The sequence below is a fragment of the Rhinolophus ferrumequinum genome, chromosome 18 (genome assembly GCF_004115265.2).
Source record: "Rhinolophus ferrumequinum isolate MPI-CBG mRhiFer1 chromosome 18, mRhiFer1_v1.p, whole genome shotgun sequence".
Classification (NCBI taxonomy): Eukaryota; Metazoa; Chordata; class Mammalia; order Chiroptera; family Rhinolophidae; genus Rhinolophus; species Rhinolophus ferrumequinum.
This window is the reverse complement of record NC_046301.1, coordinates 6,981,016-6,998,794: the sequence shown is the minus strand read 5'-3', so window position 1 is coordinate 6,998,794 and position 17,779 is coordinate 6,981,016. Positions and strand designations below refer to the sequence as shown.

The following is a 17,779-nucleotide window of genomic DNA, read 5'->3' as shown; positions in this document are numbered from 1 at the left end:
TGGATTTTGAATTTCTCACAAGGGACATATTAAAGCTAAGGTAAATATTTTCAGGGGTATTACTGAGGGCCAACATTTAGCCTAAATCTCTTGAATGTGTGTTTAATTATATACTATTTGGCAAAATGTATACTAATGATCTGAATCACGTTAGTATTTCTCCCGCTGGTTGAATTAGAAAAAAATTTAACTAGAGAGAATTTGTGCATTTGTGGAGGCGAAATGGAATGACATGGGAAGGAGAATTGAGAGGATACCTAGTCAAGGTCCCAGAGGCAAAGGATGGGAGGAGAGGCAGGGCTCTTGTATCTCTTTCACTGACACTGAACTCACTAAATCTCAGTCTCCTCTGGTGTAAAATGGGAATAATAAGAACAGAATCTACCCCAGAGAGGTACTGAGGGAGTGTAACATGCTTAGGAGAAGGTCAGCATATCATTAAAATGCATTCCGTATTAATCACTGTTCTTGTACTTGTTTAACAAATAAGAAAAATGGAAAATTGACATGGGAAAAATCTATTTTTAATCTAACAAATTTCTGTGTCATAGTTCTCAGAATTTTTCTTCTGCCATACAACTTTCGACTCAATCCCATGACAATATTATTCAGGAAAACACTCTGAATCATCCTTTCCTCTCAATGGTCCCCCTGTAGTATAAACATATGAGATATCTAGCTCTCAAAAATTTCACGCTGGCTTAGTGGAAGATGTTTTGAACTGGAAATCTGAAAATACAAAACTTGAGTATTTCTGATATGCACATTGGTGTCTAACCATCTTGCTTACACTTGTTAATAAGAAATAACCCAGTAACTGTCAAGCAAAGGTTTTAAGGTTGGTATTCTGAAGTGTCTGATGACACACATATGGAAAACCACATAAAGTGATGACTAACTCATTTGGTCAGGAACATGTGATATCTTTCTTTGTCTGTAAATTACATAAATATTGTTGCTGATGTGTTTTCTAACTTAGTAAGCAAAAAGAAAAATACTGTTTACCCAGGAAAGTATTTCAGCCAGTTCAATCTCACTGTCTTCATACCAGAAGATACCTAATTTGTTTCAGAAGACTTTAAAAGCACACAAGTGACAACAGATGGTTCTGGCTGGAGAAGCGGCCCAATAGATGATCCCGTACCCACATGGGGCGTCTTCTGAAGCATGGACGCTCCCCCTCAGAACCCCTTCTGCCCTTATTAGCGGCCACAACCAACTTGTAAGCATATGGCTTCTACTCCTCCTATTTTCCTCCCACTTCAAGAATGGATAACGTGGGGCACAAATTCTTCCACTGCCTCACTCCCTGTTCCCTGAGCACCTTTGCGTGCAGGTCTTATTTATTTTTTTTCAATTTTACAAGGAAAACCTAACCAAGACATTGTTCTAAATTTCTAAGTCTTTTACTGAGCTTTAACTAACCCCACATTTGAACTCTGCCTGAAATATTTTTCACTTTTATTCTTGGGGTCGGTCTACTACCCATCCCACACTCCAACCTTAGACTTGTCCCGGGTGGCATGAGCTCGGGAGTCACTGCTTCTCAGCATTAGGCAGCAGGATGGCAGCAGGGAGGAAATGGGAACGCCCCCTATGCCTCGTGAGCCCATTTCTGCAGCCCTCTTGCCAGGTGAAGGACTTCTTATCTGCCAATTCAGTGATGAAGCCGTGTTTTTGTTACTTTTCTGTGTGTGTTTGCTTGTTTTTGAAACCTGCCTCTTAACTGTGTGAAGAAGTGGTCTAAGGTGCTTATGTTCCTGGTTCCCAACAAGTTTTTTGGTTATATCTCACATAACAAGGTGCACAACATTCACTATTATTTTATCTTCACTCCAGAATGTTCTGCTCCAGGCTGATACATCCAACTATTTGTTGTCTCCTCTTGCAACATACCAAAGAGCCCAAATATCAGTATGTCAAAAACAGAAATCACAATTATTCTCTGTAAACTTAGCCCATATACTTATATACAAACTGAAATACATATGTACTCGTACATATACATACGTACATAAGTTGTATATATATTATTGAACACTTATTTGATACTAGATTGATATATGAGTATTTTATATATGTGTTACTCATTTAACATGCAGATTCCATGAAGTATTATTGTTTACTTTTTAAATAAAGAACTTGATACAAAGCATTTAAGCAATTTATTAGCATTCATCCATAGTGGACAGAAAGAGCCGATTTTGAACACTTAAAAAAAATCTTTTCTCAGTTCATTAGGTTCAGATAAACTATGCCACTTTGTTGCAGATGTTTTACTCTACATTATTGTTATCCATGTACTTCTGCCGTATTGTCTATAAAGTTGTAATCTGATTGAGAGCAGGAGTAATTCTATTTAATTCATCTTTATATAAACCCATAATACATGCCATTAGGCCAGGTCCTCCATCTGTGTTAACTTTTCCTTTGATTCTATATATGGAAATCTGGTCTAGTGACTATGTAGCTGAAAGTTCAAAGAGCTGAACTCTCTGGAAATATACATCTGGGAATATAGGCCTTAGTCTAAGGCTGCAGTCGCACAACAAGACTGCAGACAAAGGTCAACGTTTTGGAGATAGTCTACTACTTATAAACAGAGGGTCTCAATTAATCCTGAATCCCATGAGAAGCATCCACATACTAGTGGCCAATGTTTGGCTTGATAATGATGAATTATATAGGTAGTGGTGTAATAGGGCAAGACTGTTCAATTTCATCTGGGATTATTTATAAGAACCAGATGCAGTCAGAAAGAAGAGGCAGGATGCAAACACACACTCCTGGTAGAGGATAGTGAACCAGTGAAAATGGTATAAGATACAAATAAAATAAAACGTCAAGGTTTCAGAAATGTGTAATTGTAGAGGGTAGGAGGGTGCAGTGGACATTCGAAATATTAATACAATTACAGTCAGAAGATAAAATAAATTTAAGATTTCAATTTGTAAAATTATATGTATTGTACATATACATATGTATGAGTGCATATATGCATATACTATATATAAATATAAAATAAACATAGGTAAATTGATAGGAACCTTCTGAAATTTTTAAAGCAAATAGCAAAAAATACATGATTCTGAAAAACATTTTTTAAAGTATGTAAAAACAAATCACACATACACATACACATAAATACACAGTGAAGACTGCTCACAGCGTAATCTTCCTATTATCCGTTACACTGTGGGTAGTTTCACGCTTTGTGGAAGTCACATTTTATATTTTTGAATTTGGGATTTGATTAAACTAGTATTGCCTTTTAACACTGGTGTCTTAATAAGGTCAAATACATCAATGAATATAGTTGAAGGAAATTTAAAATAAGATTTTAAGAAGAAAACATCTTCAGGCAATTGCGCTATCAGAAAATGCATCTTCAATAAGTGTAATGAATGAGTCTAAATGACTTACTAATGTTCATCTTGCAGGCAGATTACATTTTTTATGTTAGCTCCTATAAATGAAACATACTTTCCTGAAACTTTCCTGAAAAACTATTCAGCAGAAATAGAATTTTTGCTGAACTGAAATCTGTTGTTTTACAACAAAGCCGATTCCATTCTTGACATCAGACATTTGGTGAACGTGTCCCCTGACTGGTAGTGTTTGCTGTAATGAAGTATTAGCTTCTTTTTTCCCATGAAGTGTGTTCTCACCGTAAGAAAGCCATCCACTGAAAATGTATTGAAATTCAGCCATTCTATATTAACACTGAAGATTATATGGTTAGATTTAAATTTGAATCCAGATAATGTACACAGAGAAAAAGTATGGAATATTTTAAGTATGACCAATGGCTTTGTATTTTAAAAATTCCGTTTTATAATACAGTTTATTACTGCTAATTAGTTATACAAATAAGTTTATATAAATTAGGTGTACACACTTAAGTAACTCATGATTTTTAATTACTTCTGAAAGAATATTTATCAAAAACACCATATTCCTTTAATATAAACTCTTACATAAAATAGAGGTGACAAGTAAAACTAAAGAAACTATTTAGTAATGTTATAAAAATGGCATTGTTATGTTGCACAATTATGTGAATGTACTAATGCCACTGAACTGTACACTTTAAATTGTTAAAATGGCACATTTTATGTTATGTATATTTTACCACAATTTTAAAAATTTATAAACTAAGATATAATGTTAACTAAATATTTTATCCCCCACAAAAAACAGGTCACAAGGAATTACTTTTTAGAGGACATTCAAAAAGGCTCTCCATACATAGTAAAGCTCTGAAACACTAGCGGTTACCACCAAATTCTAAACACAACCTGCCTCCTACCTACTTAGTGAAAATATCAAATTATATATCTATGGAATATGTGGAGGACTTTTGGAAAAATTCTTCACTATGAGATCAAGTTACTTTCTATAATATTTAAAGTTTGTCTACATAAACTACTTTTTAATATTGCAAATTGTTTATTTCCGTTTCAAAATTGTGTTTCCTTGCTGTATTCAGATTCATAGCTTATATAAAGTAAATGAGGAATAAAAGTATTTTATCAAATTTTAATTCTATTCAACATAATGGCAATTCTAGCTCTTATTTAAAAGAATTTTGGAAATTAAATTTCTTTTTTGCATTGTTATCTGAATACACAAATTAAATTCCACATAGGAAAACTTTTCTCAGCTGATTTAAAGAAAATAATGTAAATAAATGATTTACAGTAATACTGATGTCAGTATTACTATAGTATGTACTAAGTACGGTACAGAAGTCCTACTAGAAATAAGAGGAAGCAAAATAATCACCAGTCATCAATCCCAGAAACAAAATTCCCATCTAAGACAAATATTCTTTATTAAAGTAACCAGATTAGGCCCAGCATGGAGTCGCTCATGCTATGCCCTGTATCAGCAAACCAGAACTTAAGTTTCTGTGCTCCGCTCTCCCAGGAGCAGAAGGCCTGCTCAGCAGGTTACCTGACCTCGCCCCAAACCTTTCCTTTGCCCCACAGGAGGAAAATAGCCCTGCTTTCCCATAGCAGCAAATGCCCAAGGTAACTTCCTGTTCCCGCTCACTTTGGTCTACAAAAGCCTCTTGCCTTGTAGGGCTCTTCAAAGCTCCTTTCGATCTGCTAGATTAGAAGCTGCTTGATTCATGAATTGTTGAATAAAAACCTAGTAGTTCAGTAAATTGTCTGTGGAAAGTTTTTCTTTTAACAACTCCATTGGAAATAACATAAACTGCCTCAGACTCAAATACAGAAGCAAATGAAATGTAATTAATCAATTTCCAGGAATTGAAGGGAACCCAGCACTGTCTGATTTATGGAATTACTGGTGCCCATAGAAAATTCTCAAGCAATTTTCCTTATTAAAAATGTTCATCAAGATAGACAAGGCAAGCTCTTCTCTAACATTTTCCCACAAATAACAGTGACAAAATGCAGTATTAGTGACAAAAAACAACTGTCTACAGATGTAAAATGTCATATTCTACATTTCTGACCTCTCTTTTGATTCCAGAGCCATTTGCAGCACAATGAGCTTCTCAACTAAACAATGTGACAGACAGTATTAATTCAAAATGTCATCATCCTCACCAAAAAAATAAAGCATGGTGATTAGGCCTTTTAGTTTTTAGAATTAACTTTTGCAAAAGCATCATGTTCCCCCTCCATTAAAAAGTAATTTCCAATCCCTGCATAAGAATGAAGTTTATTCCCTCTTTCAGTCAGATGATAAATGCCCTTAATTAGAAATGCTGATAACTGAACTTAGACCTATTCATTATGCTGACACATAGATACTTCATAACTAAACCTTTTGGCCAAATCTATTGCCAAAATATCTTTATGTCCCTTTAGTATATTATACTGAGCACAGATAGACAAAGGATAATATATTTGATTTGTGTATAGATTAAATTAAATGTACACACATACACACACTCACTATATGTGCACGTTTGTATATATCATGAATATTATATAATCTTAGTCTAATTTCAAACATTTGCTTGGCATTCTATGCTTTATAAAACCTTGGATATGCATCTCCTGATTTGGTAAGGAGAGTAATCCTTTGATTTCAAATTTATTAAAATTCTTATTTTACTAGCTGCTTTAATGGCAGAAAACCATAAGGTGGTGTTTTTGTTATTTATTTATTTATTTTTTGCTTCATAAGCCAATGTTCTTTCTAATAAAAATAATATTAAACCCAAAGAGAAGAAAGTCTTATAAATATGGTCTATATAAAAGATAGCATGGTAGACAAGCAAATCGGTGGGAAGCAGTCAATGGTGGTTAAGAAACTGTCGCCTTGATCAGGTTGACTGGCTTCAAATCCTATTTTCACTGATAAAGAGCTGCGTGCCTAGGTCAGGTTGCGTACCTTCTCTAATACTGTTTTGTTTCTGTTTTTCTTTTAATCCATACAATCATGGTATCTAATTTACAGGGCTGTTGTGAGATTAAATGGGATGATATAGTACAAATTCTGGTACATACAAGTACTCGGTATTCACACAATTAATATCATCTAAAGGTTATGATGTTCCAAGTTGAATTTCTACTCAAATGTCCTCCTTGAGAACTAAACTTTTATAGCTAACTATCTACCTGACATCTCCTCAGGATATCTCATAATATCCAAAAACATCCAAAAAATAATTATTGGTAATCTGTCCTGAAGTCTTTTCTTTCCACATCTTCAAATTTCTTGGGGCAATAATGTAGGACTCATACTTGATATATCCCTTTTCCTAACTTCGTACACCTGCCATTCCATCAAGTCCAACTGGCTCAGCCTTCAAATTGGATAAACTATACACCTACTTGACATCACCTTTCATTGTCATCTAATTTCAAACACTATCAGCTCTCGCAGAGACTGCTATAATGGCCTCTTAGTCATCAACTCTATTTCTATTCTTGTTCTCCACAACTCCCACACAACAGATCTTTCCCAAATCTCCTGTTTCTCCTCTGTTGAAAGCCCCAACAAGGCTTCTTCTCAACTCTCTGAATAAAATTAAGGCTCCTTACCCAACTGAAAAGGCCCTTGTGATCTAGCCTTGTCTGCTTCATCTTCCAAGCCTTTTCTGCTTTTTTATTCTCGTCCCCCTCCCTGTTCTCTGGATGTGACAAAGTCAGCCCTGCCTCAGGGCTGTTTCATCTGCAAGGAACACTATTTACCCAAAGCTTCACATTTCACTTCCTTAACTCTCTGTACTATCAAAACTAACACGTCCAATTCCCCACTCTCTATCCACTTAACCTGCTTTATTTAAATTCATGATATCTCGTATCACTGGTGGTCTATACATTATATTTTGTGTATCGCCTATTTTATCTAGAAAGTAACCTGTATGAGGATGAGGATGTGTACTTTTTCACCACTGATCTCCAGTACCTAGAAGAAGTACCTAGAAGAATATGTGAAGAGACTGTTCTGTAAATATTTTCTAACAAAACAATATCAAGATACTTGTTACATATTAATATAGCTCATTAGAAGCATAAGAGTCTCATTGACTATAATCAAAATTCACTTATAAGGTCTATTAAATTAGCATCATAATTTGATTTTAATAAATGCAAAATGACAACTGGCAGTGAAAATTGGCAATATTATCATCTTCCACCTGTAAAGCCTAATGAATTTTTAATGTCTTCTCCTGCTTAGCATTTCATTTGAACAATGCCTAAACTTAAGCTTGTTTCAAAAGATCAGTATTGAAATTTCTGATTCCAATTAATTTGGCTTTACTTAAAAATATTTTGAAACATTGCATTTATTTATTTGAAGAAAGAAAAATAACATTAAATGTTTCATTCATTAAAGTAAAATGAATAGAAAAAAATTCTTAAAATTGCATTTTTGGAAATCTACGTTATGCAGGGAGTCAGCAGATCCTGATTTTAAAATACAGTACGGGTAAGCAAGAATGCAGGTGAAAGGCTGAAATCCTTGGTATTGTTCTTAACTCTGCCTGCCATTCTGGGTCGCAGGCTCTGGCAAACTGCCTAATTATTCAAGGCTTCAATTCCCCTATCTGGAAAATAAAGGAAACGAGCGGGCTCGCCTCCAAGAAGTCTTCTGGTTATAAAGTCATCATTTTACATGAGATTTCTCTAACTTTCCGTTTTTTTCATATGTAATGTAAGTTTTAACATAAAGTTTTTTCATTCTCTTAAAAATCCTTCCATATTACATACTGAACCATAACTGTAACATCCCTGTCTTGTCATATCATCTTGTTTCACTGCTCTCTTGGATACTAATTCAGTCCCCTGAAAGAGTAGTGGCATATATTAATGGCTCACAGATTTTGGATTTACTGGTGAGGGCACAAGATCATATTATGTTATTATTTTCTTCCTAAAAGAATAGGAAAAATTACTTGTATAGATGCATATTTATTGGAATAGTTTCTTAAATACCAAACTTGCCATAACAGAAATCGAAACAAGCAAAATTTTTCATATTGTTTATGTAAAGAGTCATAGGCCCTTGTATGTAATTAAACTATATGAAGAAAGCCAAAACCACATATCTGATATCTATTTTGTAGCTGAAAAGGTGCTGTGTATTTGGGAGATATGGAAGGTAAGCAGCACAGCATGGAGTAGAGATAAGATTTACCTAGAAACATCTAGTAGATAAGAGAATTGAATAAGAGCCAGAGGTCCAGGGAGAGTCATGAGAATATAGCTCAAACAGTATTTTAAGCACTTGAAACTGAATTAAAGCTGTAAAATGCTTCAATGGGTCCTTACATATGACTGCAATTTATCACATCGTACTAAACAGCACAGAGCATTGAACACTTGTGCTGCTTTTCAAAGCAAAGGTCAATTTGAATGACCACAACCAATGTAGCAAAAACTTCTGGGATTTCAGCCGTGAGTTAAAAGATCTGCGCTTTTCCTTTTCGTAGTTCCTTTGAAAAATCTTCAAGTAATAAATATGTAACAATAAACTAAATATCGGTATGGTAAATTAATATGAAATAACAACTGCATGTTGAAATAACACGATGGTTATTAATTGATAACTAATTATCATTTTTTTACTCACTGAATCATTCATTCATTCAACAAATGTTTTTTAAGCACCTACTATGTTACAGGGTCTGTTCTGGGTGTTTCCAAGAATTCAGTTTTGAAAAAGACAGGAAGTTTACATCCACTGGAAGGATGATAGATATTGATAGGGTAAACAAATTACACATATTAATGTATATTATATTAAATATAAGCATATAATTTAAGGTAGCAATTTATATAAAGAAGAAATCACAAGGTTAGTGATGGAGAGTCACACTGGAGAGAGGGTAAGTGGGACCATTAGATTGGCGGTCAGATACGTCCTCTCTGAGAAGTGGACATTTTACTTATATATAATGACAAATGACCAACACATGAATGTGTTCTCCCATAAAACCACAACAACAACAAAAATGGCACCGGCAATTTGCCTTGCAGTAAATGTTCAGCAATTGCTCTCCAGAAGCAAGTCACCGCAATTCATATAGTATTTGATGATTTCTGTAGTATAAATCCTACCACGTCAGCTGATTTCAACTTATCAACATGAAGACACTAACCACGGAGCTGGGAGGTGACAATGTTGAGCCTGCCCAGTTTAGCCTGGTGGGTATCACCTGATAAAGGTGACAGCGGGTAGTGACAGAAAAGGTCAGATAAGTGGACAGAGGCCAGGTCACTTAACGCCACGTGGTCAATGGTAAGACACTGAAGTTTTATTGTTGGAAACCACTGAAGGGCTTTTCAGCAAGCGATGGGGCATGATGATTGAATTCATGGTTTTAAAGTGTATGAGCTGCTTGTTGGAGGATGAGTAACACTAGGCAGTCAGGAAGCGAGCATATTAGCTCTGGCTGAGGCTAAGGTAGTGGTAGTGGAAATGAAGAAAAGTGGATAAAATTCAGGACAATTTATTTGTATATCTACATATATATATATATATATTATTAGAAGAAGAGTCTACGTGTAAATGGACTTAAGGATGTGGGATACAGAGAAAGGGGAATGGAAAATGATAACAAGGTTTGCCTTTAGCAATTAGGAAATTGTAGACAGAGGTTATTTATGGAGGTTGGGGGTTAGAAAGAAATCTGAAAGTTGTATTTGGCCTTACTAAGCTTGAGATGCCCAGCAAACATGTTGAATACTATTAATAGCTAAAATAAGTCTTTCTCTTATTTATTCCTGCCAATAAGTTTTTCAAGTAGGTATTAGTATTTCTATTCTATAGGCATGAACATGTCCAAGGTCATGCAGCTAGAAAATGGCAGAGGTGGGATTTGAAACTTTTTTAACTCGAAAGTTATGTCTTTACCTCTAGGATATACTTCCATTTTGTAAATTGCTCTGGGTTCCCTGATGAATTCCTGCCACTTACTATATTTAAAACATTATCTTATTCATTGCACATATGAGAAAGTGGTAAGAAAAACTCTCGTAAGGCCACTACTTGGGAACAAAATGCCAAACCGCGTGAAGGGCACTGACTGCTTTAAAACCAGCACCCCACTTAGAAGGAACCACTTAGAAGGAACCCTGCATCACCACGCCGGATTGGAGCTTTAGCTCCTGGGAATGTCTACTTGCTACAGTCCGTCGCTCTAGAAGACATAATAGTAAGTAATAGAGAATGAAGGCAGAGTTATCCATACTTTAAATTAGAGTTAAACAAAATATCATCTTTAATTGAGTTGTAGTCTCAACTCATTAAGTTGCTGTTTAGTAATTTAATGCTATAGGGAAAGAAACCGAGGTAGAATTATGATACCCTGTCCGGTTTTGTTAGTTAGCAATGTGCCATTCAGTCCCCTGCACACACAATAGTGTGGTTTAGTAGCTCGGTTTAGGCAGTAGACAGGAGTAGTGAGAGAGTTTCCAGATGTGCTACTTTTTAGCCAGGCAGTCAGTAAATGAAAATATGATGATAGTGGAATGCTCATATTTTCTCTAAAAAATATTCAAAGATTTAGAGGTTTTCTGATTTAAAAAAAAAAAATGCTGCTGTTTCAGTTTCTGCCATATTGCCAAAGTTGACCCATCTTTGAGCTGACATCAGGTAAGAATTTAAAAAGAGTAAAGTAAAAGTGATTTGTGAGCTAAGGAATAAAACTGTCAAACATTTCTTCTTATTTAGAACACTTTGATATTTTCCGGGTTCTTAGAACATTGCAAATTTGAGAATAACATGGCATCTGGGATCTAAAAGCTGCCATATTTTTCTGAATTTTCTCATGTCATCTACCCATTTGAATTTTAAATCACAACAGTGAATATGTATTTTATATCCTGTGTCAAGAGACTTCATTTCTGGAATATAGGATTAATCTGCCGAATCTGAAGCCTGATATCTATAACTCTCACATTCTCCCTTAAAATGATTATTTATAATACTGTACCAAAAGTATGCATAGGAATTAAACATAAAATCATGGCCATATATGAGTTTTAATGACTTTAAGATCATCTAACCCAACCTCCCTCACAATTTCTGATTGCTTTCTGCGTGATCCCTATAAATGATCTTCAGACCCCTAACTGAATACTTCACATCAGCGGCTTCAGAAACACCAGTCCATTTCAGCACAAGTCAAAAAAGAAAAGGAAAATTCCTAAAAAATCTGTGCTTCGGGGCAAAGTTCAATGAATTCTCTAACTTCCAGGACCACCTAAATCTGTGACCTGAGATGCTAGTGCCACTGAGTCTCGTCTCTGCGCCCTGTGTCACACACCCTGGTGCCATATTTAAGGCCTTGAATGACAAACTTCCAAATACCTTCGTTTTACTGGTAATCTGAATTTTCCCTCTCCATAATTCCTAACTCTCCTATCTCAATACATAGTGGGCAGAATCTACACACTTCTCATGTAATGGCAACAGTCCTTCATAGAAATTAGAATTACGTTTCTATTATGTGTCCTCATAGTAAGAATTCTAGGTCCCCGAGTTGTTTCAGAACCAAGGCTGCCGGCACCAGGAGCTCACTGAACCAGGACTTGGTTCTGGCTGAGTTTGCACAGTTTGAACCATGTTTTACCGAATCGCCTGAAAGCTCCTCCCCACAGGCTGAGGCACCCTGCCTATCAGAAGAGAATGTTTTTAAGGCCATCACTTCAAGTTTCCTTTCGTTCTTGCTCTTTGCCCTCATAAAATGTCCCTTTTTTGTTGTCACTTTGATGGAGAAACAGCATCACAAGTGGTGGTTAAGCTTTCTGGTTAGCCCGCAAAAATCCTCCTTCACCATGATTTGGCTCAAGTACAATTTTCAAAATCTGTGGTCTTTTTAAATGGTTAAACACTTACTATGCAATTTATTCTTTGGAAGTTTGAAACGAAATATCTGATACACAAAAGAAATTCCTAATGTAGTAATATCAAAAGTGAAACTAATGTGAACTGCAATTTAAAAAATGTTTTTTAAACCAATCCATTATTTTTTTTAATAAGATACTTATGTAGTAAGGAACAAGGCAAAAAGTTCTAAGATTTTTAAAATGTTTAAATTGCACAGGTCACGAGTCTTATCAAAATCACTACAGATACTATGTGATGGGCATATTTAACAATTTAACATGTATTAATAAAACCTTACAATAAGCTATTTGTAATTACTACTGTCCCCATTTTACTGAGGAAGATACTGAGATTGCAAGAAACACCTTGCCTGAATCACAGAGAAAAATTGAGATCAATTCAATTTCAAAGGCTTTACCATTATATTACATAGACTGTTATTGACCTTGCTTTGCAAATAAAATAATTTTGGAAATGACTTTTTTTTTCAAATTGTACTTACCCACACAGTAAACTCTTCTGTACACCCTGAACCTGGAAGTCAGATATGCTAGGGTCTGAATCCTACTACAGTAGTACCTTGGTTTTTGAATATATCCATTGACGAACATTTCGATTTACGAACGTCATAAATTTTATAGATCCATGGTATCATTAGAGAGTAAAATTCATGCTAAATTTGAAGGTGTAGGAGTTGATTTTAAAGGTCTGGAATGGATTGATTCATTTTGCATTACTTTCTATGGTGAAACCATGCCTCGGTTTTCAAACATTTCAGAACTCGAACAGTTTTCCAGAACAGATTACGTTCGAAAATCAAGGTACCACTGTACTTCTTAGCTTATTATCCTAGGCAAGTTATTTAACCACCTGAGCTTGGGTTTACTGTAAGTGGAACTAAAAACACCTAAATCTTTGAGCTGATAAGAAAAGTAATGTGTAGACATGGTTAGTGTCTGTAATACCTGGCACACCGCATGACACCGATATCAGAAACAAAAAATAAAAACAACCACTCTTCTCTTTCACAATATCCCCCACCCTTGGCTGCACAAGCACACAAAATGATTTTTAAACTCTCACAGTTATTTGGTGGAAAACAGGCACTTTGTGGACACGGTTACATTCTTTCCCTGCCATGGCTTTTGACTCAGAATGTGCCAAAGTACAAATCCTCCGACGGAGCACTTCTGTGGGCTGTGCCCCGCCATCCCAGGTCACCCGCACTGCTCCCCTCGCACAACCACATCCCGCTCCCCACCCTGGGATGACCTATGTGTGACACCCCCTGGGCCACCAGTTTGCTAGTGACTGGTCCTTTAGCGAACTCGACTCCTGGGCCTGAGTTTTCCTCCCGGGGTCATCTCCACTAAGGCCCCCCATTGCTGCGTACCTAGAATCGCCCGCACGTTTCCAGTTGTAACTGGACAGAGAAGCTGAGACTGAGATGTTTCAGTAATAACCATGGTTCTAAGTAACTCAATCCCTACCCTCCCTGCTCAGTTCCATCCTCTCTCCGCTCCGGGTAACTGCTGAAATAGGGGAGAGACTGGAGCAATGGGGCACTGGCTGCATTTCTCACATGAGAACGCTCACCCTTGGCGCCGCTGATGGTGCAGCATGGTGCCCACCACACACCTAAGGCAACATCCTTCAGGTCATCCTGGTTACCACACTGCATTCTGCTCAACCGTCTGTAGGATTTCATAGTGCCGTACAATCAAAATGGTCATTCACACACATTAAAAAAAAAAAAAACACTTAAGAATCTTGCTTTCTTTCATAAACCAATAGTCTCAGAAAATTACACTCCCAAAAGTAAATGCAAGTGATACAGAGCAAGAGCATGGTCTCAGTTAATAATGAGTCAGGCTATCGTCTGAATACTTAACATAAAATCTATCATTACCCATAATCTCAACATTTCCTCCTCTTTTATGAGAAGCAGTAAAATAAAACAATATATCATATACTCTGAAATTGGTCATATAGAACAACAATATTAATACATTATATCAATTAAAAACATTTCAATAACAGTAAAAAACAATTCATTTGAAAACTCAAAGTTGATCTTCTGTATCAGTATCCACACATCTACATAAGTGTATACACATATGTGTGTGTGTATATATGTGTACATATATATGTGTACACACACACACACACACACACACACACACACAGGGTGTCAAAAAATGTATACATACTTTAGGAAAGGAAAAAACTATTAAAATTACGCTGAGGGTAACCACTTTGAGCCCCTCTTGTAATTACAGCAGTCATACGTGACTTGTGTTCATCTTTTGTTTTTGGTATATATTATTACAATTTTAATAATAGCTTTTTCCTTTCTTGAAACATGTACACATTTTTTTGGCACCGTGTCTGTGTGTGTGTGTGTGTGTGTGTGTGTGTGTGTGTGTGTGTATTTATTTTTAATCTCAGTCATTTGAGGTTCTAACAAATTAGCCTGGCTTCAAATAATTTCAACACAATTTAAAAAAAAAATCAACATTATTAAATTCTTTAATAGTAAGTTGTGACAATTTTTATAAATGAATGTTACATAAGGACAGCATTCCATAATTCATTAATATTTTGGAAATCAATGATTCATTCAATCATTCATTTACTCAACAAATATTTAAGCAACAAATATTTATGTCTTTCTTCAAGGCATAAAAATTCTTTAAAAATGTGTAACTGTTTCAATTTGAATTAGAACTGTTCAACATTTATGAATAGTCAATATATGCAATACGAACTAGTAGTAAACAATACTACTTTTTTTTTAGATAGATTGTATTTTTTGCTACTTAGTATACAACTTTACGTAAGCACTATTTCCAACACTAAAACTAATACACTGCTTTTCATTATTTCTATGGTAGTACATAATATTGCTAACTCAGGGAGAGCTCTCACTGATACACTTTTTGGAGCTCTGTGGGGCCTCATCAAATGCCTATTCCAGCTGCTTAAAATTTTGCAGAACCTAAGGTCCAATAAAGGAGAACTCTGTACCCATTCTCTTATCTCCATAGCCAGTTAGAACCATCTGGATGTTTTCAAAGCTAAAGTACTTGAAATGTCACGTGGCTCAAGTAGTAGAGTACCAGGTCATACCAGAGGTGACCGAGCAAGAAATATTTTGTCTTATAGGAATAGAACTTATTTTGTAATGTGCTTAAGCCCTTACCGTTTACATATAAATCTCATTAAGTGATGTAAGTGCTATAAATTATATAGCTACAATCGGACTGCCAAGCATTAGTAAATTTCAATAAGCGTTTAATTTAAGGGTAGATAGCAATATTTTCATTATGGAGACACTTTTCACAACCGAACAAGGTTATAACAGACTTACCTGAATCTATAGCTGTGATCGTCAAGACGAAGTGCTCCTTGGTTTCACGGTCCAAACTCTGTGTCACTCGAAGTTCTCCACTGGCTGAGAGAGTAAACGCACCGTCTTCATTACCACCAACTAGGACATAGGAGACTTTGCTGTTAGAACCCTGATCGTCATCTCTTGCTACCACCTGCAGAAGAGAAGAATAAGGGCCATGAATGAGTAGAACTAGCATAAGTTATACCAGAAAATAAAATGTATCATCAAACATAATGATGTAGAATCATATATACTGATAGCAAAAGGTCCCAAAGACATATTTTTAAGTTTCAAGTAAAATAATTAAATGGTACAGAGTAGCATATATTATTTGTGTAAAAATAGACATAAAACCAATGTCTAGTATTTTGGGAATAAGGCTCAAAAATTCTCAACAGCAGTTTCATCTGTAGTTGGATTTCTAAAGGGGTAAGGGAGAACCATGTGTGTATTAAAGTCTTCAAACTTTTACATCATTTTATTTTCTTACTATGTATAGATATTACTGTTAATAGTAAAACAAAATTCAAAAATACACAAATACAAAAATGTGTGCAACATGAGTATACACAAGAGAACAGAACTGAAATGCAGTATTTAATCTACAAGGAAAGCAACAGGTTCTGACGTATAATTTTCATACACTGTTCCTTTTCAAGACCTGCCATATCTGCAATGAAGCAATTTGGATGAGAATGAGGAAGAGGGTGGGGGAAGCATGAACATCCCAGTTAAATTCGATGTCTTACAAGGAACACAATATTTGTTTTCTTTAAATATACTGACCTGAAGAATTGTCCTGGGCAGGGTCCCTAAATTCTCAGGGACATTTACAGAATACGGAGATAGCTCAAATACAGGAACAAAATCATTTATGTCCAGTAGAACAACGCTGACAGTGGATGTATCAGTTCTGGGGGTACTGCCCCGATCTGTTGCCTGAACAGTTAAAAAGTAAGTCGGGGTCCTTTCTCTATCCAATGGCTTGGCCACAGTGATGGCACCTGTGACAGAGTCAATCCGAAATTCCTGATTGGCGTTACCATCAACGATGCCATAACGAACCTGCCCGTTTGTACCTTCATCGCCGTCTGTTGCACAGACGTGTATTATATCCGTTCCAGTGAGTGTGTTTTCATTAATCTCCACTTTATATGAAGCTTGTGCAAAAACAGGGCTATTATCATTGATGTCAAGTACCATAAGTACAACCTCTGTGGATGAAGAGAGAGGGGGTTGACCCTTGTCTGTAGCCACCACTGTCAGAGTATAGTTAGAAACCTCTTCTCGGTCCAGTTCGCCAGCGAGCTTCACTTCACCATCAATGGTCCCGATACTGAACTTGTTCCCCAAGGGATCCAGCAGGGTGTACTCAATATAGCTGTTTGGGCCACTGTCTGGGTCAGTTGCTTGAGCTTTGAAAACAATCGTATCAATAGGTGTGTTTTCTGGGATGTAGGTCAGCTTCGGGGAAAGAAAGGCTGGTGGGTTATCATTTACATCCAACAAAATAATGGAGACTTGAGCAGTGCTGGTGAACCTGGAGGCTGGCGGCTGTGGCAGATCATGCACCTGGATGACCAGGTTGTAGAAAGACTGACTTTCCCGATCCAAAGGTTTCAGGACCGTCAGCACACCATCCCTGTCCACTGCAAACTGCCCCAGGCTGTCACCCGAAGCAATGCTATAAGCCAGTTGGGAGTTGATCCCTGAAATGACAGGGGAAAAGTTCAACTTTCTTAAATGTGTGCCGATTGCAAAGTAAGCTGCACCAAATTTTTTATAATATGAAACTGCGTATTTGATATATGATGCCTCCAAACACACCTCATGGATGACTTAGCTGCAGTTAATTTTCTTTGTCAGTAATACATATGCATAAATCTTTTCCCGGTAACTTTTGATCTGAAAAGATGTTTACAATCTGGTGAACAAATGATATATATACTGCTTGCTATTTACTATGGTGTTGAAAGCTTAAATTATACAAGAGGAAAAAGTATTACAGAGAGTGGATGTCTTTCTATACATTTCCTTATTTCTATTGCATAATTCCTGAGGGTT

The 17,779-nt window shown here is 36.1% G+C and overlaps 1 protein-coding gene across 2 annotated transcripts in view; it reads right to left on the bottom strand.

Annotated features, from left to right (window-relative positions):
- Positions 1–17,779, bottom strand: part of FAT4 (FAT atypical cadherin 4) — a 159,362-nt gene that overhangs the window by 50,304 nt on the left and 91,279 nt on the right. For both annotated transcript variants that reach the window (XM_033133778.1, XM_033133779.1), the window contains exons 5-6: positions 16,502–17,424; positions 15,692–15,866 (exon numbers count right to left, since the gene is read on the bottom strand). In XM_033133778.1, coding sequence (XP_032989669.1) covers positions 15,692–15,866; positions 16,502–17,424 — 1,098 coding nt within the window. The remainder of the gene's footprint in view (positions 1–15,691; positions 15,867–16,501; positions 17,425–17,779) is intronic.